At 41.2% G+C, this 23,446-nt stretch overlaps 1 protein-coding gene across 4 annotated transcripts in view; it reads left to right on the top strand.

Moving 5' to 3' along the window:
- DSCAM (DS cell adhesion molecule) overlaps positions 1-23,446 on the top strand; it is a 586,110-nt gene that overhangs the window by 427,815 nt on the left and 134,849 nt on the right. For 3 of the 4 annotated variants that reach the window (XM_056559695.1, XM_056559697.1, XM_056559696.1), the window contains 2 exons: positions 1,894-2,057; positions 21,502-21,600. In XM_056559695.1, the coding sequence (XP_056415670.1) occupies positions 1,894-2,057; positions 21,502-21,600 (263 nt within the window). Of the gene's footprint in view, positions 1-1,889; positions 2,058-21,501; positions 21,601-23,446 lie in introns of those variants that run through there. The other variant, XM_056559698.1, reaches the window with a different exon arrangement.

Genomic DNA, 23,446 nt, shown 5'->3' with positions numbered 1-23,446 from the left:
ACAGATGGGGCCATTCATCTGTTCGAGCGATATGCGGCCGCTGAAGAATGGTTGCACAAATATGATGGATGAGAGGCATATGGCAGCTATCCAGTCCAACTGCTAAATTAACTGTATCATTTACTGTGTATTCGAGGAGGCGGAAGAGGGTTATGAAAGTCATGAATCTTTATCGCATTCCACGATGTGATCTAAAGTAATGAAAATTTTAGTGGCTGCGTGCGCGTAAGAGCTTAAATATTAGTTGCTTTAACTCTTGCCTATAATGCAGCTGGCATCTTGATGGGCCAAAAGTAAATAACCTGTAGTTAAGAGGCTGCCTGTGGTGCATTTACTCATAGATCGGCAGCTGCAGAAAACACCTGACATGAGCGAGATCAGCTGGAAGATAAGTGAGATAGGAACGTCTCCATGCAGTTTGGCTTTTCCAAATATATGTCGGACCAGACAAGTTGTTGGTTACTTTTTTGGCTGTGTTCCCTTTTGCCGATTTTGATGCAGTGTGACCACAGTTTAATGTATGGTTTTTCAGTTAAAGGCAACCTGTCACCATAAAAATGCTGTTCAAATGGATACTCTAGCTTTTTCAATCCCTCCTTTGGAGGGATCTTGGGGGTCCAACCGATCGTGGGTGGGTCCAATGTTGACATGCCCCCTTAATGTATTCTCTATAGGAGCACTGGAGGTACACGAGTGTTGTACCCCAGTGCTCCCATAGACAGTGCATGGAAGGGACAATTTTAACCCCACGCTCCATACACAAGGAGATTTGGCCGCTGTTCTGGAGATTACAGGGGGTTCCAGCAGTCAGATCCCCTGCTATCAGATACTTACCCTCTATCCTTTGAATAGGAGATATTCGAAAATGGCGAAGAACCCCTTTAATGTACTGACATTGTTATAAAACAGAAGAATTCGAACAGATTGACATATAGTTGTGTGAGAAAATATTAATATAACTTGAAAATAAATGATTAGTTGAAATCCCTGCCTTAACTATGCTTAAAGGGGTACTCAACTGGGAATTTATTATAATTTTTTTTTAAACAACTGTTGCCAGAAAGTTATACATATCTGTAAATTATGTCTATATAAAAATCTTAATCCTTCCAGTACTTATCAGCTGCTGTATGTTCCACAGGAAGTTCTTTTCTTTTTGAATTTCCTTTCTGTGTGACCACAGTGCTCTCTGCTGACACCTCTGTCAATTTTAGGAACTGTCCAGGCTAGTGACGCAGAGACCTTAAGGGCTTGCTGGGACTTGTAGTAGATATGGTCAGTTTCATACAGGCCACGTTGACTTGACTGATGACTGACAATACTGAGACTGTGGCTACTTGTAGCTGCTTGTGGCTGCAGACTGGACTTGAGGCTCCTATGACTCTGGACTCTCTAGGACTCGTCTTGACCTCCGCAAAGACTTGTAAGGAAAGAGAGAGAACTAGCTCCACCCAGGGCTTATATGGGGAAGGATAACATGGAGCCCATAGGTCACCCCTGGGATCACCTGGTCACTGGTACCTCCTGGGTAACAATCACATGACAAGTCACATGGTAAACATTCTTAAAGTGACGCTTTCTGAACACATTACATGGTATAATACATTAGAAACATATTTACATGGGGGAATAGATGCCAGGGGACACTGTAGGGAGGCTGCCTGACAGAGCAGCAAGGGTACGGGGCAACACCTCCCATACTGGGCCACCACATGGGAAGAAAATCTGTGCAGAAGCAAACTTTTAACTAAAGGGTATGAAGGGATTTTAAGTTTTGTGGCCATACTGTTTGGTTAAAGTATAAAAAGCAAAGTAAATAATTGTGATTCCTCAGTCCTGAAGGATTTTGATTGTAATTCCTTTAATTTATGATTTTTGTTTCCTGTGAGGTAGTAACGGGACACCCAGTCTAGTGACGAATGATGGGCGAAGAAGCGTCTACAGCAATGGAAGCTTTATTATCCGCACGGTGAAAGCAGAGGATTCTGGGTATTACAGCTGTTCTGCCTCAAACACCTGGGGATCCGAGGAAATTGTCTTAAATCTACAGGTTCAAGGTAAGACATTTACCAAAATCAGATGTACTTCATTTTATTTTCTACTGCAATGTAATATAATCAAAGTACTAATAAGAGCAATCACCCAAATTTGTCCTCTTGTCCAGTATTTCCTAGTGTGCATGTGTTAGGATGGTAAGAAACGTATTTATATTAATAGAGACTATACTAATGCTCTGTCTATGGTTAAAAAACTACTATAATACTTCTCCTTTTACTAAAAAAGGACAAGACAATAATAATAATAATTAATAATAATTATAATATTGCTCCTATGTAAAACAAAACATACTATAATTAACAAAATACTGCCTACTATATACTAGAATATAACTACTATAATACTTCCTACTATATACAAGAATATAACTACTATAATACTGCTCCTATATACAAGAATATAACTACTATAATACTGCCTCCTATATACAAGAATATAACTACTATAATACTACCTCTATATGTACAAGAATATAACTGCTATAATACTGCTCCTATATACAAGAATATAACTACTATAATACTGCTCCTATATACAAGAATATAACTACTATAATACTGCTCCTATATACAAGAATATAACTACTATAATACTACTCCTATATACAATAATATAACTACTATAATACTGCCCCTATATACAAGAATATAACTACTATAATACTGCCCCTATATACAAGAATATAACTACTATAATACTTCCCCTATATACAAGAATATAACTACTATAATACTGCTCCCTATATACAAGAATATAACCACTATAATACTGCCTCCTATATACAAGAACTACTCCTATATACAAGAATATAACTACTATAATACTGCCTCCTATGTACAAGAATATAACTACTATATTACTGCTCCTATATACAAGAATATAACTACTATAATACTGCTCCTATATACAAGAATATAACTACTATAATACTGCTCCTATATACAAGAATATGACCACTATAATACTGCCTCCTATATACAAGAATATAACTACTATAATACTGCCTCCTATATACAAGAATATAACTACTATAATACTGCTCCTATCATGTACAAGAATATAACTAATATAATACTGCTCCTATGTACAAGAATAGAACTACTATAATACTGCTCCTATATACAATAATATAACTACTATAATACTGCTCCTATATACAAGAATATAACTACTATAATACTGCTCCTATATACAAGAATATAACTACTATAATACGGCTCCTATATACAAGAATATAACTACTATAATACTGCTCCTATATACAAGAATATAACTACTATAATACTGCTCCTATATACAAGAATATAACTACTATAATACTGCTCCTATATACAAGAATATAACTACTATAATACTGCTCCTATATACAAGAATATAACTACTATAATACGGCTCCTATGTACAAGAATATAACTACTATAATACGGCTCCTATGTACAAGAATATAACTACTATAATACTACCTCCTATATACAAGAATATAACTACTATAATACTGCTCCTATATACAAGAATATAACTACTATAATACTACTCCTATATACAAGAATATAACTACTATAATACTACTCCTATATACAAGAATATAACTACTATAATACTGCCTCCTATATACAAGAATATAACTACTATAATACTGTCTCCTATATACAAGAATATAACCACTATAATACTGCCTCCTATATACAAGAATATAACTACTATAATACTACCTCCTATGTACAAGAATATAACTACTATATTACTGCTCCTATATACAAGAATATAACTACTATAATACTGCCTCCTATATACAAGAATATAACTACTATAATACTGCTCCTATATACAAGAATATAACTACTATAATACTGCTCCTATATACAAGAATATGACCACTATAATACTGCCTCCTATATACAAGAATATAACTACTATAATACTTCCTACTATATACAAGAATATAACTACTATAATACTGCCCCTATATACAAGAATATAACTACTATAATACTGCTCCTATATTCAAGAATATAACTACTATAATACTGCTCCTATATACAATGATATAACTACTATAATACTGGCCTCTATGTACAAGAATATAAGTACAATAATACTGCCTCTATATGTAAGAATATAACTACCACACAACACGGTGTATAGCAGCTTTGATTCAGCATAGACCATAAGAAACCCGGTGAAAAGATACATGGGGTGCCAGACACTAGTAGAACAAGCAATTCCACAGAAAATGTCCAAAAGAAGAAGAAAACACTGCACTCACCATGTATGTAATGTCCATGTACAAATGCATAGAAATCACCTGGGTGCAGAGAGGGAAGGCAGCTCACAGCTGGGAACAGGAGCATATCAGTAGAACGACAGCGCGGTTTCGCGTCAGCAACGCATCTTTCGGTCCAGCCGCATATCATGTGAATTTTGCAGTTTAATAAAAAAGATTTTCTACTGGTTTCTTCTTCATACTGGATAACTACTATAATAGTACCCTTTATAAACAAAACTAGAACTACTATAATACTGCTCCTATATACAAGAATACAGTGGGGATCAAAAGTTTGGGCACCCCAGGTAAAAATTTGTATTAATGTGCATAAAGAAGCCAAGGAAAGATGGAAAAATCTCCAAAAGGCATCAAATTACAGATTAGACATTCGTATAATATGTCAACAAAAGTTATATTTTATTTCCATCATTTACACTTTCAAAATAACAGAAAACAAAAAAATGGCATCTGCAAAAGTTTGGGCACCCTGCAGAATTTATAGCATGCACTGCCCCCTTTGCAAAGCTGAGACCTGCCAGTGTCATGGATTGTTCTCAATCATCATCTGGGAAGACCAGGTGATGTCAATCTCAAAGGTTTTAAATGCCCAGACTCATCTGACCTTGCCCCAACAATCGGCACCATGGGTTCTTCTAAGCAGTTGTCTAGAAATCTGAAACTGAAAATAGTTGACGCTCACAAAGCTGGAGAAGGCTATAGGAAGATAGCAAAATGTTTTCAGATGTCAATATCCTCTATTCGGAATGTAATTAAGAAATGGCAGTCATCAGGAGCAGTGGAAGTTAAAGCAAGATCTGGAAGACCAAGAAAAATATCAGACAGAACAGCTCGCAGGATTGTGAGAAAAACAATTCAAAACCCATGTTTGACTGCACAATCCCTCCAGAAAGATGTGGCAGACACTTGAGTTGTGGTACACAATTCCACTATAAAGAGATACTTGTACAAATATGGTCTTTATGGAAGAGTCATCCGAAGAAAACCTCTTCTACGTCCTCCCCACAAAAATCAGTGTTTGAACATTGCAAATGAACATATAGACAAGCCTGATGCATTTTGGAAACAAGTTCTGTGGACCGATGAGGTTAAAATTGAACTTTTTGGCCAGAATGAGCAAAGGTACGTTTGGAGAAAAAGGGGAACTGAATTTAATGAAAAGAACCTCTGTCCAACTGTTAAGCATGGGGGTGGATTAATCATGCTTTCGCGTTGCATTGCAGCCAGTGACACAGGGAGTAGAAGGAAAAATGGATTCAATAAAATTTCAGCAAATTTTGGATGCTAACTTGATGCCATCTGTGAAAAAGCTGAAGTTACAGAGAGGATGGCTTCTACAGATGGATAATGATCCTAAACACACCTCGAAATCCACGGGGATTACATCAAGAGGCGTAAACTGAAGGTTTTGCCATGGCCTTCACAATCTCCTGACCTCAACATAATTGAAAATCTATGGATAGACCTTAAAAGAGCAGTGCGTGACAGACAGCCCAGAAATCTCAAAGAACTGGAAGAATTTTGTAAGGAAGAATGGGCAAAGATAACTCAAACAAGAATTGAAAGACTCTTGGCTGGCTACAAAAAGCGTTTACAAGCTGTGATACTTGCCAAAGGGGGCAGTACAAAATATTAACTCTGCAGGGTGCCCAAACTTTTGCAGACGCCATTTTTTTGTTTTCTGTTATTTTGAAAGTGTAAATGATGGAAATAAAATGTAACTTTTGTTGACATATTATAAGAATGTCTAATCTGTAATTTTATGCCTTTTGGAGATTTTTCCATCTTTCCTTGGCTTCTTTATGCACATTAAGACAAATTTTTACCTGGGGGGCCCAAACTTTTGATCCCCACTGTACAACTACTATGATCCTGCTCCTATATACAAGAATAAAACTACTATCATACTGCAACCTGTGTACAAAAATATAACTACTATAATACTGCTCCTATATACAAGAGTATAACTACTATAATACTGTCCCTATGAACAAGAATATAACTACTATAATACTGCTCCTATATACAAGAGTATAACTACTGTAATACTGCTCCTATGTACAAGAATATAACTTCTATAATACTGCTCCTATATACAAGAATATAACTACTATAATACAGCTTCTATGTACAAGAATATAACTACTATAATACTGCTCCTATATACAAGAATATAACTACTATAATACTGCTCCTATATACAAGAATATAACTACTATAATACTACTCCTATATACAAGAATATAACTACTATAATACTGCCTCCTATATACAAGAAAATAACTACTATAATACTGCCCCTATATACAAGAATATAACTACTATAATACTGCTCCTATATACAAGAATATAACTACTATAATACTGCTCCTATATACAAGAATATAACTACTATAATACAGCTTCTATGTACAAGAATATAACTACTATAATACTGCTCCTATATACAAGAATATAACTACTATAATACTGCTCCTATATACAAGAATATAACTACTATAATACTACTCCTATATACAAGAATATAACTACTATAATACTGCCTCCTATATACAAGAAAATAACTACTATAATACTGCCCCTATATACAAGAATATAACTACTATAATACTGCTCCTATATACAAGAATATAACTACTATAATACTGCTACTATATACAAGAATATAACTACTATAATACTGCTCTATATACAAGAATATAACTACTATAATACTGCTCCTATATACAAGAATATAACTACTATAATACTGCTCTATATACAAGAATATAACTACTATAATACTGCCTCCTATATACAAGAATATAACTACTATAATACTGCCTTCTATATACAAGAATATAACTACTATAATACTGCTCCTATATACAATAATATAACTACTATAATACTGCTCCTATATACAAGAATATAACTACTGTAATACTGCTCCTATATACAAGAATATAACTACTATAATACTGCTCCTATATAAAAGAATATAACCACTATAATACAGCTTCTATGTACAAGAATATAACTACTATAATACTGCTCCTATATACAAGAATATAACTACTATAATACTGCCCCTATATACAAGAATATAACTACTATAATACTACTCCTATATACAAGAATATAACTACTATAATACTGCCTCCTATATACAAGAAAATAACTACTATAATACTGCCCCTATATACAAGAATATAACTACTATAATACTGCTCCTATATACAAGAATATAACTACTATAATACTGCTCCTATATACAAGAATATAACTACTATAATACTGCTCTATATACAAGAATATAACTACTATAATACTGCTCCTATATACAAGAATATAACTACTATAATACTGCTCTATATACAAGAATATAACTACTATAATACTGCTCCCATATACAAGAATATAACTACTATAATACTGCTCCCATATACAAGAATATAACTACTATAATACTGCCTCCTATATACAAGAATATAACTACTATAATACTGCTCCCTATATACAAGAATATAACTACTATAATACTGCCTCCTATATACAAGAATATAACTACTATAATACTGCCTTCTATATACAAGAATATAACTACTATAATACTGCTCCTATATACAATAATATAACTACTTTCTTCTTCAACTTCCGGCAGCACAGAAGGAATAGGCCTGGCCTCTTTTATTCATCCTAGGGCTGCCCACCTAGAAAAAACTCCAAAAACAATTAACCAATACGGATACAGCTTACCTAATAAGTAGACATCACTCATACATCCAAACTGTGTTTTTTTTCTGTCCTCTTTTCTTCCTTCAGAGGTGCTAAACACACCTTTGCCCACCACTAATATGTTTTTTTCTCTTTTTATTTTAGATTATCAGAAGTTTTGTTATTAGTATTACACCAGTGTCCCCAGATTAATTTCATGAGGACCAATGTGGGTAACCTTGGTCTACCTGGTGTCCTGCAGTCTCTGTTGGTCCATGTGGGTAACCCGGGCTATAGCAGAGTTGGTTCTCTCCTGTAGCTACCGTATATACTCGAGTATAAGCTGACCCGAGTATAAGCCGAGACCCCTAATTTCAACCCAAAATCCCAGGAAAAGTTATTGACTCGAGTATAAGCCTAGGGTGGGAAATACATCATCCCCCCCTGTCATCATCCAGACCCGTCATTAACATCTTCATCATCATCACCGCCTGTCATCATCCAGACCCTCATCATCATCACCTGTCATCATCCCCTTGTCATCATCCCACACATCCCCCCTTCATCATCCCCTTGTCATCATCCCCACCCCCTTCATCATCCCCTTGTCATCATCCCACACACCCCCCTTCATCATCCCCCCCCCCCCTTCATCATCCTCTTCTCATCATCCGCCCTCAGTGGTCTTCAACCTGCGGACCTCCAGAGGTTTCAAAACTACAACTCCCAGCAAGCCCAGGCAGCCATCGGCTGTCCGGGCTTGCTGGGAGTTGTAGTTTTGAAACCTCCGGAGGTCCGCAGGTTGAAGACCACTGCGGCCTTCGACATCATCCAGCCCCCTCTCACCCCCTTTAGTTCTGAGTACTCACCTCCGCTCGACGCTGGTCCGGTCCTGCAGGGCTGTCCGGTGAGGAGGTGGTCCGGTGGGATAGTGGTTCCGGGCTGCTATCTTCACCGGGGGTGCCTCTTCTCCGCGCTTCCGGCCCGGCCTCAGAATAGTCACGTTGCCTTGACAACGACGCAGAAGTACGTTGGCAATGAACGACCTCTGCGTCGTTGTCAAGGCAATGTGACTATTCTGAGGCCGGGCCCGAAGCGCTTAGAAGAGGCCTCCCCGTTGAAGATAGCAGCCCGGAACCCCTATCCCACCGGACCACCTCCCCACCGGACAGCCCTGCAGGACCGGACCAGCGCCGAGCGGAGGTGAGTACTGTACAGAACTAAAGGGGGGTGAGAGGGGGCTGGATGATGTTGAAGGCCGCAGTGGTCTTCAACCTGCGGACCTCCGGAGGTTTCAAAACTACAACTCCCAGCAAGCCCGGACAGCCGATGGCTGCCCGGGCTTGCTGGGAGTTGTAGTTTTGAAACCTCTGGAGGTCCGTAGGTTGAAGACCACTGCGGGTGGAGAGTTCACTCGAGTATAAGCCGAGGGGGATGTTTTCAGCACGAAAAATCGTGCTGAAAAACTCGGCTTATACTCGAGTATATACGGTGTATTCTATGGTGAGGAGGAGGTGGCCTGCCTTGGGGTGATGGTTCCCCTTTTTATGGCACCTCTGCAGTCCTATTGGTTACCGGCATGGATGTCAAGCCCTGCTGCATCAAAGAAAAGAAAATCCAAACCTGAGCATAGATTTTGTGCCTCATGCTAGCAACTTTTACCGGATGATTTGTCTGTAGATTTATGTGATGTCTGCAGATACCATTTAAGCCCGTCACCAAGGAAACACGGTACTTAAGACCGTAATGGAAAAAGAATTAAAGAAGCCAGACAACGGATTTGAATTAAGATATAGATTCAGAGCAGTATATAAACTAGATCCTGTCAAGTCAGAGAGTTGGGAGAATCCGGCTAAAGTAGATCTACCCATTGCCAAGTTATCTAAGAAAGCTCTGTTACCCTCAGATGAACCCATGGACAGAAAGACTGATGTGTTACTAAAACGTGCATATTCTCATACATTAGCTTTGAATAAAGCCTCTCTTGCTTCTGTTCCTGTGACCCGTGCGATTTGGGTCTAGCTAAGTCAATTAGGAAGAGACATTCAAAATGGGGTATCCAGGAGTGAGTTGTTGGAGGAAGTGGAGACATTAAAGACAGCAGTGGATTTTGCTTGTGATTTCCCCCCTGGACGTGACAAGAATTTGTACAAAAAATCTTGCAGTCTTTAATTCAGCAAGAAGAGCGATCTACCTGAAGCCTTGGCCAGGAGATGCGGTTTCCAAGGGTAATTTTTGTTCACTGCCTTTTGAGCCCGGCTCTCTAGTCGGATCCCAGCTGGAAAAGATACTGGAGGCAGATGAAGGGGTGAAGAGTCTAGTGTTTCCCTTCACCCGTAAGAAGAAGCAGTTTCAGTCCTTCAGATTTCGCAAGTCCAGTTTTAAAAGAAAACCATTTCAAGAAAAAAGATATAACAAGCGGTATCAGGACAACAAGAAAAGACAACTAGAATCTAAGCAGCCAAAGTCTGAATTCTGGTAGGAGCAAGGTTGCTAAAATTTTTCCCGGCTTGGACATCTGACATCAGACAAGTGGGTCCTAAAGATAATTTCAGAAGGCTACAGCCTGAATTTTATATCGATTCCAGCAGAAAAATTCATCCTGAACAAAGCAAGACCTGTTGTGTGGTCCCTTCTACAAGAATTCATGGACAAGAGAGCGTTAGAACCAGTTCCTCTGAGTCAGTGGGGACAAGGGATTTATTCGCATGTGTTCCCAGTTCCCAAGCCAGGCGGCAGGTGGAGATTGATCATAGATCTGCGATACCTAAATCATTATTTAACAAATTAAAAATTCTGTATGGAAAACATAAGATCCGCCACTCATCTTATTCAACAGGGCGACTGGATGGTTTCATTAGATCTGATGGACGTTTACCTTCACGTTCCTATAAACATAAAATCCAGAATATTTCGAATAGTCGCTGTACTCCAAGCTCAAGAGACGCTGCATTATCAATTTCGAGCCATGCCTTTTGGTCTTACATCCGCGACAAGAATCTTCACGAAAGTTGCGGTTACAGTAGTCGCATCCTTAAAGGAAAACTGTCACTTGTTTTCTCCCACACTATCCACAGGTACTGGTGGATAGTGCGGGAGACGCTGATTAAAATGAGCCCTACCTTGTCCGGATCTGCGCCGCCGTTTCCCGCAATTGTAGATTTATTATCTGTTGAAATCTTCCTGTAACTGGCACAGGCGGGGCTTCGGCGCTTAACTGTCACTGATGTCAGCGACGCTTATGAATATTCATCCCCCCTCCCTCCAGTTCTCCCTCTCTTTGCCGCTCCTAACTGGGGGAAGGGTGGAGGAATATTCATAAGCGGAGCTGACGTCCGTGCCGGTTAAGCGCCGAAGCCCCTGCCCGTGCCAGTTACAGGAAGATTTCAACAGATAATAAAACTACAATTGCGGGAGAACGGTGACGCAGATCAGGACAAGGTAGGGCTCATTTTAATCAGCTTCTCCCGCACTATCCACCAGTACCTCTGGATAGTGCGGGAGAAAACAAGTTACAGTTTTCCTTTAAGGCTACAAGGCGTACCATACCTGGACGATTGGTTGCTGATTGCAGCCAATCAAGAACCCTCCTTCAACATCTGCAGATAGCCTTGAAGCTTCTGGATACAGTTGGGTTTATTCTCAATCCCCAGAAATCAGATCTGATTCCTACCACAAGAAAACGTTTTCTGGGTATGTTAATCGACTCAGCCAAAAACTGTTTCTTCCTATAGAAAAACAAGAAGGGATCAGCCTGCAAGTAAAGCATCTTATTTCAGCCCCGCGCATATCGATCAGGAATGCTATGCAGACCTTAGGCTTGATGACTGCAGCAATAGAGTCCCTTACACCAAAGCTCATACCAGAGACCTCCAGAGGGAGATTCTATCTACATGGGACCAAGTACCCAGTTCTCTAGAATCCAGTCTGTGTCAAGTCGCACCAGTTTGACTGTACATTAGTGGACGAAGAGGAACAACCTTATGAAAGGTAAAAGTTTCAGACTACAGAGGCCTCTAGTGATTACCACAGATGCCTCCCAGTAGGGATGGGGTGCCCACTTCAAGACACACTGGGTACAGAGAGCTTGGTCAGCAAAAGAGAGTTGCTCCTCCTCCAACCTCAGAGAATTGAGGGCAATCAGGTTGGCAATTATGCATTTTTCTCCTCAGATTGCAAACAGTTCGGTGCTGATCCAATCAGACAATGCAGTCCCTCTCTACTATCTCCAGAAAGAAGGTGGGACAGGATCCACAGTGTTACAAAAGGAATGCAAAATGCTTATGTCTTGGGTGGAACAGCATCAGAGTACTCTATCGGCAGTCCACATAAGAGGGTCGCTAAATCAGCAAGCAGACTTTTTAAGCAGACAAGCTCTGGATCCCAACGAATGGGAGTTGAATCCCAAATATTTTTCTTAGATAACCAGCAGATGGGGCCTACCAGAGTGGGACATGATGGCCAAGAGAGAAAACAGGAAACTACAGAGATTCTGTTTAAGGTATCTCACAGATCATCCGGATCAGAGAGATGCCTTTACCATGAGCTGGAAAGATCGGTTCATCTATCTCTTCCCTCCGGTTCCCTTAATCAGTAGAGTACTCAACAAAATAATCATGGACAGTCCTTCAGTTATGTGAATCGCTCCGTTTTGGCCCCAGAGGGCTTGGTTTCCTCTATTGTTTCGTCTCTCCAGGGGAGAATACTGGAAGCTGCTGCTGAAAGAAGACCTCCTCCAGAAAGGATCATTCCACCAACATCTGGACAAATTACATCTGACTCTCTGGATTTTGAGAGGCAAAAATTCAGAGGAAAGGGCTTGTCGGATGAAGTCATAGAGACATTGCTGGCTGCCAATTCTACAAATTTATTATATGGAACGTTGTGGAAGAAGTTTGTCTCATGGATGAAAGAAAAAGGTGATCCAGAGATTTCTCTATCCTTAGTTTTGCAGTTTTACAAGAAGGTTTACTTAAGGTGATGAAACCGAATACTTTGCGAGTACACGTAACTGCTATCAACGTATACACAGATGGAAAATTTATGGGACAGCCCCTTATTGCAAGATTCTTTAAGGCCCTGAAAAATCTCAGACCTACTGTAAAACCTCCTGTTACCTCCTTGGATTTAAACTTAGTCTTGTCAAAACTTACTCAAGCCATTACAGAACGTGGAACTAAAGTGGCTTTCCTATAAAGTTTTTTCTAGTTGCTATAACATCAGCTAAAAGATTAAGTGAAATGCAGGCACTTTCAGCAAACCCTCCGTATACAAAGTTTACTCCGGATGGAGTTCTTATCAGGTCAATTCTGTCCTTTGTTCCAATAGTGGCTTTGGCAGAAAACAAGGAAATATTTTTACCTACCTTCTTGCCATCTGAACAAGCAGTAACTAATCTTCGCTCTTTGGATGTGAGAGCAGTCCTCCCGACTTACCTTGAGAGAGTAAAGCCCTTTCATATTGATGAGAATCTCTTCCTCCAGTTTTCAGGAAACAGAAAAGGAAAAAAGGCTGCTAAAGACACCCTATCTAGGTGGATCAAGTCTGTCCTCTTGGAGAGCTACAAGCCGGAAGAAAAAGAATTGCCGTTTTCTGTTAGAGCACATTCCACCAGAGCCACTGCAACATCGTGGACTGAAAGGGCACAGGTTCCCTTGGCGGATGTATGCAACGCTGCTTCGTGGTCAACATCCTCCACCTTTACTAATCACTACAGGCTTAATCTTTGAGCAGAGAATCCAGCCTTTAGCACTGGGGTACTGTCTGCCGCTCTTCATCATTGACCCTGCCCTTGTTCTCTAAGCTAGCGAGAATTCCTTCTGTGCTGCCTGAAGTCAAAGAAGAAAGTAAAAATTGTATACTTACTGTAGTTTTTCTTTCTTCGAGACAGAAGGCAGCACAAATAACCCTCCCAATAAAGTAATTTAAGCATCTAAGAAAAGAGTCCAGTCACTTACACAGTTTGGATGTATGAGTGATGTCTACTTATTAGGTATGCTGTGTCCATATTGGTTAATTGTCTTTGGAGTTTTTTCTAGGTGGGCAGCCCTAGGATGAATAAAATAGGCCAGGCCTATTCCTTCTGTGCTGCAATTTTAACTATAATACTGCTCCTATGTACAAGAATAAAACTACTATAATACTGCTCCCATATACAAGAATATAACTACTATAATACTGCTCCCATATACAAGAATATAACTACTATAATACTGCCTCCTATATACAAGAATATAACTACTATAATACTGCCTCCTATATACAAGAATATAACTACTATAATACTGCCTCCTATATACAAGAATATAACTACTATAATACTGCTCCCTATATACAAGAATATAACTACTATAATACTGCTCCCTATGTACAAGAATATAACTACTATAATACTTCTCCTATATACAAGAATATAACTACTATAATACTTCTCCCTATATAAAAGAATATAACTACTATAATACTGCTCCAATGTACAAGAATATAACTTCTATAATTCCGCTCCTGATGTACAAGAATATAACTACTATAATACTGCCTCCTATGTACAAGACTATAAATACTATAATACTACCTCCTATATACAAGAATATAACTACTATAATACTGCTCCTATATACAAGAATATAACTACTATAATACTATTCCTATGTACAAGAATATAACTACTATAATACTGCTCCCTATGTACAAGAATATAACTACTATAATACTACGCCCTATGTATAAGACTATAAATACTATAATACTGCTCCTATGTACAAGAATTTAACTTCTATAATTCCGCTCCTGATGTACAAGAATATAACTACTATAATACTGCTCCTATGTACAAGAATATAACTACTATAATACTGCCCCTATATACAAGAATATAACTAGTATAATACTGCCTCCTATATACAAGAATATAACTACTATAATACTGCTCCTATATACAAGAATATAACTACTATAATACTACACCCTATGTATATGACTATAAATACTATAATACTGCTCTTATGTACAAGAATATAACTTCTATAATTCCGCTCCTGATGTACAAGAATAGGCCTACTGTAAAAGTACCATGAGGCATTGGGTGTCCCCTCATGATAGTAATCTGTCTTTTAAGGGTGTATTCACTCAAGGATTCTCATTGAAGACAATGGGCTGTAGTTTACAGGCGTAAGTCATGTGGGATTTCCTTTGTGAAAACCCACAGTGTGAATGAAGCCGAAAAGTTTTCCTTTTTTCCCAGTCTATCCCTTTTAGCTGGCGGCTTACACGGTGAGGGATAGCAGAGAGGAGATGTAATCTCCCTGTTCAGTAAGTAGACTATTTATATGGTAATGGAGCCGACCTCACCTGCTATGATATATACAGATTTCAGAAGCCATTGTTTCTCAGAGTTCTCCCATCCAATTGTTATGGGCAGGTGTCAGCCGGGTGCGCTCTGTACTGATCCAGGAACACAATGTTTATCATTAATGCATATTGCAGGCATTGTGAATGCCAGGTTCATGTCACTGTATAAACGCTGCCCACATTGTTGTTTTGTCCCATCTATCACAGTGGCACAGAAGAATTACTTTTTACTTTGACTTAACTTTTACAATCAATTACTGATCAAGGGAAACATAATGCACTAAGAAAAGACAAACAGGGTCAATCATACAAAGCAGAAGTGGTGCAGGAAATGATACAATATATATTAAATGTATAGCTGCTGCTTTAATTCTTAAAGGGGAACTCCATCTGAAGAATGTATGCCCTATCCACAGGATAGAGGATAACCAGCTGATTGGTGGGTAGTCAACCACTGGAATCCTGAGAACAAGGACAAAAGTGTCCTCGGAATGAATGTTACCTATCGTGCATACTGCTTGTTGCCAGCACCCCATTTATTCTGTATAGTGCCAATCACTGAACTCATCAATGTTTGGTGTACCCATAGAGAAAGAATGGCCATGCATGCCATCATTTTCAACCAAGGATACGTAAAGTATAGAAACAGCAGCCAGGATACCAGCAAGGAAAGGGTTTCACTAAGCACTTGGCTGCTATTGTTGCTGCTGCTGAAAAGCCAAAAGGATGGAGGAGAGTGGAGATTACAGCGCAGCACTGTGTACATGCAGCAGTAGATACAGTGGTATTTACACAAGGGACAGCTGCCCTGAGTTTTATGGGTGATCAGAGATGCCAAGAAAGCCTTGATTTTACCTTTTAAGAACAGTATTGGTAATATTCAGCATGCAGACTGGCTCAGCTTTCAGGTACACAGGCCAGGCTTTCTCATGCTCTATCTTTCCTGAACATAGCACATGCTAAACCCGACCTCCAATTGCTGTAATTAGTCCTGATCTAGCGGTTTCTACAGACTGATTTCCCTTGACAACAAGCAGTGGACAACAGATTGCAGAGAAGTGAGACACCTAGTGGCCAAGACTTTACAAATATGTTAGGAATCACGTAGACTATTATATGGAGGGAAGGTTTATGAAAAGGCAGTGCCTATGTAAGCATACATATTAAGAAGTGACCTTTGCTCCCACTTTAGTATTCATTATCCTCCTTTTAACCTCATTTTAAGCTGATCAATCAAACCTGAAAAAATATATAAGAGCCATCTGCTCTGTCTTCAGTTGTCGATCAGGCACACTAAAATTCACCCTCTTGATGCTCTTTTTTGCAATAAGTTGATGTTTCCTTGACCAACTAGAAGGAAGCATAGAGTACCTGACATGAGAAACGTCCATTGTTCATTGGTACAAACGTGGCCAAAAGTGTTGGTACCCTTCACTTAAAGACAGAAAACCCCACAATGCTCCCCAAAATAATTTGAAACTAACAATAGTAATAATGAATAAAACTGTACTGAAAATGACCTGATGAAAATCAGACTTTTACATGAATTGTGGTTCAACAGAATCATTTTGAAAAACGAAATAGTAAAACTGTCCTGGACAAAAATGATGGTTTCCCTGAACTTAAAGGGGTACTCTGGAAGGAAAAAAGAGTTTTTAAGTCATCTAGTGTCAGAAAATCTCAATGCTTCCAGTACTTATCAGTTGTGTAGCTCTTTCCAGTATGACCACAGTGCTCTCTGCTGACACCTCTGTCCATGTAGGGAACTATCCAGAGCAGGGGAGGTTTGCTATGGGGATTTGCCATTCTTGGGTGTTTTTAGCTGTGGGTTTTGGGTCATTATCCTGTTGGAGGACCAATGGCCGGTGACTGAGACCAAGCTTTCTGACACTGGGCAGCACATTTTGCTCCAGAATGCTTTCATAGTCTTGAGATTTCATTGTACCCTGTAGAGATTAGAGACACCCTGTGCCAGATGCAGAAAAGCCCCAAAACAGAAAAGATCTTTTTTTTTGTATGTTTAATTTTTGTGTCTGTAAACTTGGCCAAAAAGCTCCAGTTTTGTCTCATCTGTTCAAAGAAAGGACATTCTCCCAGAAGCTTTGTGACTTGTCCTTTGGACCGAGAAGATAAAACTGGAGCTTTTTGGTCAAGTCAAATCATCACTATGTCAAGACATTCTGAAGCGGAATGTGCTGCCCAGTGTAAGGAAGCTTGGTCTCAGTCACAGGTCATGGGACCTCCAACATGATTATATCCTAAAACTCACAGGTAAGAACATCCAAGAATGGCAAAATATTATACTTTTGTGAAGTGACTTCTTTGAGCCCTGGTCAGATTTCTACTGACAATCTGTGGAAGGACACTGCAGTCTGGAGAAGACACCTTCACACCTGAGACAGCTGGAGCAGGATCTTATGTGGAGTGGGCCCAGATACCTGCATTCTGGAGAATACACCTGAGACAGCTGGAACAGGATCTTATGTGGAGTGGGACGAGATACCTGCAGCCTGGAAAAGACACCTTTACACCTGAGACAGCTGGAGCAGTATCTTATGAGGAGTGGGACAAGATACCTGCAGCCTGGAAAAGAACCCTTTACACCTGAGACAGCTGGAGCAGGATCTTATGAGGAGTGGGCCAAGAAACCTGCAGTCTGGAGAAGACACCTTCACACCTGAGACAGCTGGAGCAGGATCTTATGAGGTGTGGGCCAAGATACCTGCAGTCTGGAGAAGACACCTTCACACCTGAGACAGCTGGAGCAGGATCTTATGAGGAGTGGGCCAAGATACCTGCAGTCTGGAGAAGACCTCTTCACACCTGAGACAGCTGGAGCAGGATCTTATGAGGAGTGGGCCAAGATACCTGCAGTCTGGAGAAGATATCTTCACACCTGAGACAGCTGGAGCAGTATCTTATGAGGAGTGGGCCAAGATACCTGCAGTCTGGAGGAGACACCTTCACACCTGAGACAGCTGGAGCAGGATCTTATGAGGTGTGGGCCAAGATACCTGCAGTCTGGAGAAGACACCTTCACACCTGAGACAGCTGGAGCAGGATCTTATGAGGAGTGGGCCAAGAAACCTGCAGTCTGGAGAAGACACCTTCACACCTGAAACAGCTGGAGAAGTATCTTATGAGGAGTGGGCCAAGATACCTGCAGTCTGAAGGAGACACCTTCACACCTGAGACAGCTGGAGCAGGATCTTATGAGGTGTGGGCCAAGATACCTGCAGTCTGGAGAAGACACCTTCACACCTGAGACAGCTGGAGCAGGATCTTATGAGGAGTGGGCCAAGAAACCTGCAGTCTGGAGAAGACACCTTCACACCTGAAACAGCTGGAGAAGTATCTTATGAGGAGTGGGCCAAGATACCTGCAGTCTGAAGGAGACACCTTCACACCTGAGACAGCTGGAGCAGGATCTTATGAGGTGTGGGCCAAGATACCTGAAGTCTGGAGAAGACACCTTCACACCTGAGACCGCTGGAGCAGGATATTTATGAGGTGTGGGCCAAGATACCTGCAGTCTGGAGAAGACACCTTCACACCTGAGACAGCTGGAGCAGGATCTTATGAGGAGTGGGCCAAGATACCTGCAGTCTGGAGAAGACATCTTCACACCTGAGACAGCTGGAGCAGGATCTTATGAGGAGTGGGCCAAGATACCTGCAGTCTGGAGAAGACACCTTCACACCTGAGACCGCTGGAGCAGGATCTTTATGAGGTGTGGGCCAAGATACCTGCAGTCTGGAGGAGACACCTTCACACCTGAGACAGCTGGAGCAGGATCTTATGTGGAGTTGGCCAAGATACCTGCATTCTGGAGAATACACCTGAGACAGCTGGAACAGGATCTAATGTGGAGTGGGACGAGATACCTTAATCCTGGAAAGACACCTTTACACCTGAGACAGCTGGAGCAGTATCTTATGAGGAGTGGGCCAAGATGCCTGCATTCTGGAGAAGACACCTTCACACCAGAGACAGCTGGAGCAGGATCTTATGTGGAGTGGGACAAGATACCTGCAGCCTGGAAAAGACACCTTTACACCTGAGACAGCTGGAGCAGGATCTTATGAGGAGTGGGCAAGATACCTGCAGTCTGGAGGAGACACCTTCACACCTGAGACAGCTGGAGCAAGATCTTATGAGGAGTGGGACGAGATACCTTAAGCCTGGAAAAGACACCTTTACACCTGAGACAGTTGGAGCAGTATCTTATGAGGAGTGGGCCAAGATACCTGCAGTCTGGAGAAGATACCTCCACACCTGAGACAGCTGGAGCAGGATCTTATGAGGTGTGGGCCAAGATACCTGCAGTCTGGAGAAGACACCTTCACACCTGAGACAGCTGGAGCAGGATCTTATGAGGAGTGGGACGAGATACCTGCAGTCTGGAGAAGACATCTTCATACCTGAGACAGCTGGAGCAGTATCTTATGAGGAGTGGGCCAAGATACCTGCAGTCTGGAGAAGACATCTTCATACCTGAGACAGCTGGAGCAGGATCTTATGAGGTGTGGGCCAAGATACCTGCAGCCTGGAAAAGACACCTTTACACCTGAGACAGCTGGAGCAGGATCTTATGAGGCGTGGGCCAAGAAACCTGCAGTCTGGAGAAGACACCTTCACACCTGAGACAGCTGGAGCAGGATCTTATGAGGTGTGGGCCAAGATACCTGCAGTCTGGAGAAGACACCTTCACACCTGAGACAGCTGGAGCAGGATCTTATGAGGAGTGGGACGAGATACCTGCAGTCTGGAGAAGACCTCTTCATACCTGAGACAGCTGGAGCAGTATCTTATGAGGAGTGGGCCAAGATACCTGCAGTCTGGAGAAGACATCTTCATACCTGAGACAGCTGGAGCAGGATCTTATGAGGTGTGGGCCAAGATACCTGCAGTCTGGGGAAGACATTTTCATACCTGAGACAGCTGGAGCAGGATCTTATGAGGAGTGGGCCAAGATACCTGCAGTCTGGAGAAGATACCTTCACACCTGAGACAGCTGGAGCAGGATCTTATGAAGAGTGGGCCAAGATACCTGCAGTCTGGAGGAGACACCTTCACACCTGAGACAGCTGGAGCAGGATCTTATGTGGAGTGGGCCAAGATACCTGCAGCCTGGAAAAGACACCTTTACACCTGAGACAGCTGGAGCAGGATCTTATGAGGAGTGGGCCAAGAAACCTGCAGTCTGGAGAAGACACCTTCACACCTGAGCCAGCTGGAGCAGTATCTTATGAGGTGTGGGCCAAGATACCTGCAGTCTGGAGAAGATATCTTCACACCTGAGACAGCTGGAGCAGGATCTTATGAGGAGTGGGCCAAGATACCTGCAGTCTGGAGGAGACACCTTCACACCTGAGACAGCTGGAGCAGTATCTTATGAGGAGTGGGCCAAGATACCTGCAGTCTGGAGAAGACATCTTCATACCTGAGACAGCTGGAGCAGGATCTTATGAGGAGTGGGCCAAGATACCTGCAGTCTGGAGGAGACACCTTCACACCTGAGACAGCTGGAGCAGTATCTTATGAGGTGTGGGCCAAGATACCTGCAGTCTGGAGAAGACATCTTCATACCTGAGACAGCTGGAGCAGGATCTTATGAGGAGTGGGCCAAGATACCTGCAGTCTGGAGGAGACACCTTCACACCTGAGGCAGCTGGAGCTAAATCTTATGAGGAGTGGGCCAAGCAGTCTGGAGAAGACACCTGAGACAGCTGGAGCAGGATCTTATGAGGAGTGGGCCAAGATACCTGGAGGCAAGTGCAGAGTCTCATTGAGAGTTACAGAAATTGCGGGATTACAGTGACTGCCTTAAAAGGCAAAATATGAAGTTAAGAAGACCATCATTTTTGTCCAGGATAGTTTAATTATCTTGTTTTTTTTTATGATTCTGTTGGATCACAATTCAAAGCAATGTTTTTATCAGGTAATGTTTTCATTAGTTAATATTCAGTACATTTTTATTCATTATCAGTTTTGTCTGATTTAGGGTATTTCAGGAGCATTGTGGGTTTGTATGATTTTGTCCATGTCTGTATATGGTCTGTATAGACCTTAATATCTTGGAAACCTAATCAGATAAATTGTTCTCTTTCTAGTGCCTCCTGACCAACCTCGGCTGACCGTGTCCAAAAGTACTTCTTCTTCCATAACCCTTTCCTGGATACCTGGAGACAATGGAGGGAGCTCAATTCGAGGTAAGATATAGCTTCAGATTTAGGAGGATTCTGGTCACTGTAAAAACAAAAAATAAGCTGTACTCACCTGTCCCAATCCCCATGCTGCTATTGTTTCGTTGGTACCTGGTCCCTGGTGCTCTCCACTTCTACCTGCAGCAATGACATTTTGTTTAGGCAGGACATGCCTGTCAGTTTCTCCCCTAATAAAATGTCATAGAATCAGGAAGGAGTGGAGAGCACCAGGAAAATGGGTGTCTTCAAAATGGCAGGGGATTGGGACAGGTATATTTGGCTTATTTTTGAATGTGAAGAGTCTGCACACTGGGACCCCCCTAATCTCCAGAAAGTGGCAGCATCTCACTGCTGCAGGTTGCGGTGGGGCGGCTCATGCTCCATATGTTGTCTATGAGAGCACTTCGGTATCTCCGGCGCTCCCGTAGGCAATGCATAGAGCGCGTGCCGACACACTGCTCTATTTAGGGTAAAGAGCCGAATCCTGTTCTGGAGATCGCTAGGGGTCCGGCTGCTGGAATCAGACACTCAGGGGGAGATTTATCAAAACCTGTGCAGAGGAAACGTTGCCCAGTGGCCCATAGCAACCAATCAGATCGGTTCATTCATTTTTAGGAAAGCCTGTGAAAAACAAAAGAAGCCATCTGATTGGTTGCTATGGACATCTGGACAGCTTTTCCTCTTCACAGGTTTTAATAAATCTCCCCCACTATACTCTATATTGAGAATAGGGGATATGTTTTTTAGGTGTGGTAACACCCAATTAATATCTTTTTTTTCTAAGCTGAGATCTGATTACTTGAAGTTACTGGGCCAAAGCCTGAGTCAGTGCTACTGAGAGATTCTTATATCTACATATACAAAACTATCCAAAATATCAAAGAAAGGTGAACTTGCACTCACCGACCACGTAATGTACTTTATCCACGGGACCTCCGTGCAGCAGGGAGAATCTAAGATGAGAGCGCTCAGAGGCTAACAGCTGTTTTTCGCACACAGCTGTGTGCTTCTTCCGGCCTCCTAGAGGCCGGAAGAAGCACACAGCTGTGTGCGAAAACGGCTGATAGCCTCTGAGCGCTCTCATCTTAGATTCTCCCTGCCGCACGGAGGTCCCGTGGATAAAGTACATTACGTGGTTGGTGAGTGCAAGTTCACCTTTCTTTGATATTTTAGATTGCATACTATTTTTCTCTAGACTTAGCACCCCACCTGTATCATTGCAATTTTCAGCTTCGGCCGCTGGACACTAATCAGACTGTGCGGTAACATTTTTGTTTATGGTGTGCTATGCTATGACTGTGCCTTCTTTTCCTCTTCTGGATGTTATATACAAAACTATAATTGCATAATTCTAGAAGGGGGGGGGTATAAATATGACAACCAAGGGGTACGCCGGTGGAAAACTTTTTTTTTTTTTTTAAAGGAACTGATGCCAGAAAGTTAAAAAGATTACTTCTATTAAAAAAATCTTTACCTTTTAAGTACTTTTTAGCAGCTGTATGCTACAGAGGAAATTCTTTACTTTTTGAATTTCTTTTTTGTCTTGTCCACAGTGCTCTCTGCTGACACCTCTGTCCGTGTCAGGAACTGTCCAGAGCAGCATAGGTTTGCTATGGGGATTTTCTCCTGCTCTGGACCGTTCCTGATACGGGCATCAGGTGTCAGCAGAGAGCACTGTGGACAAGACAAAAAAGACATATTAAAAGAAAAGAATTTCCTCTGTAACATACAGCTGCTAAAAAGTACTGAAGAGCTAACCATTTTTTTTTATAGAAGTAATTTACAAATCTGTTTCTGGCAGAAATAACTTTCTGGCACCAGTTGATTTAAAAAAAAAAATGCTTTCCACCGG

This window comes from Hyla sarda, chromosome 2 (genome assembly GCF_029499605.1).
Source record: "Hyla sarda isolate aHylSar1 chromosome 2, aHylSar1.hap1, whole genome shotgun sequence".
Lineage (NCBI taxonomy): Eukaryota > Metazoa > Chordata > Amphibia > Anura > Hylidae > Hyla > Hyla sarda.
The sequence above is the reverse complement of the archived record's forward strand: the minus strand, read 5'-3'. Positions and strand labels throughout refer to the sequence as shown.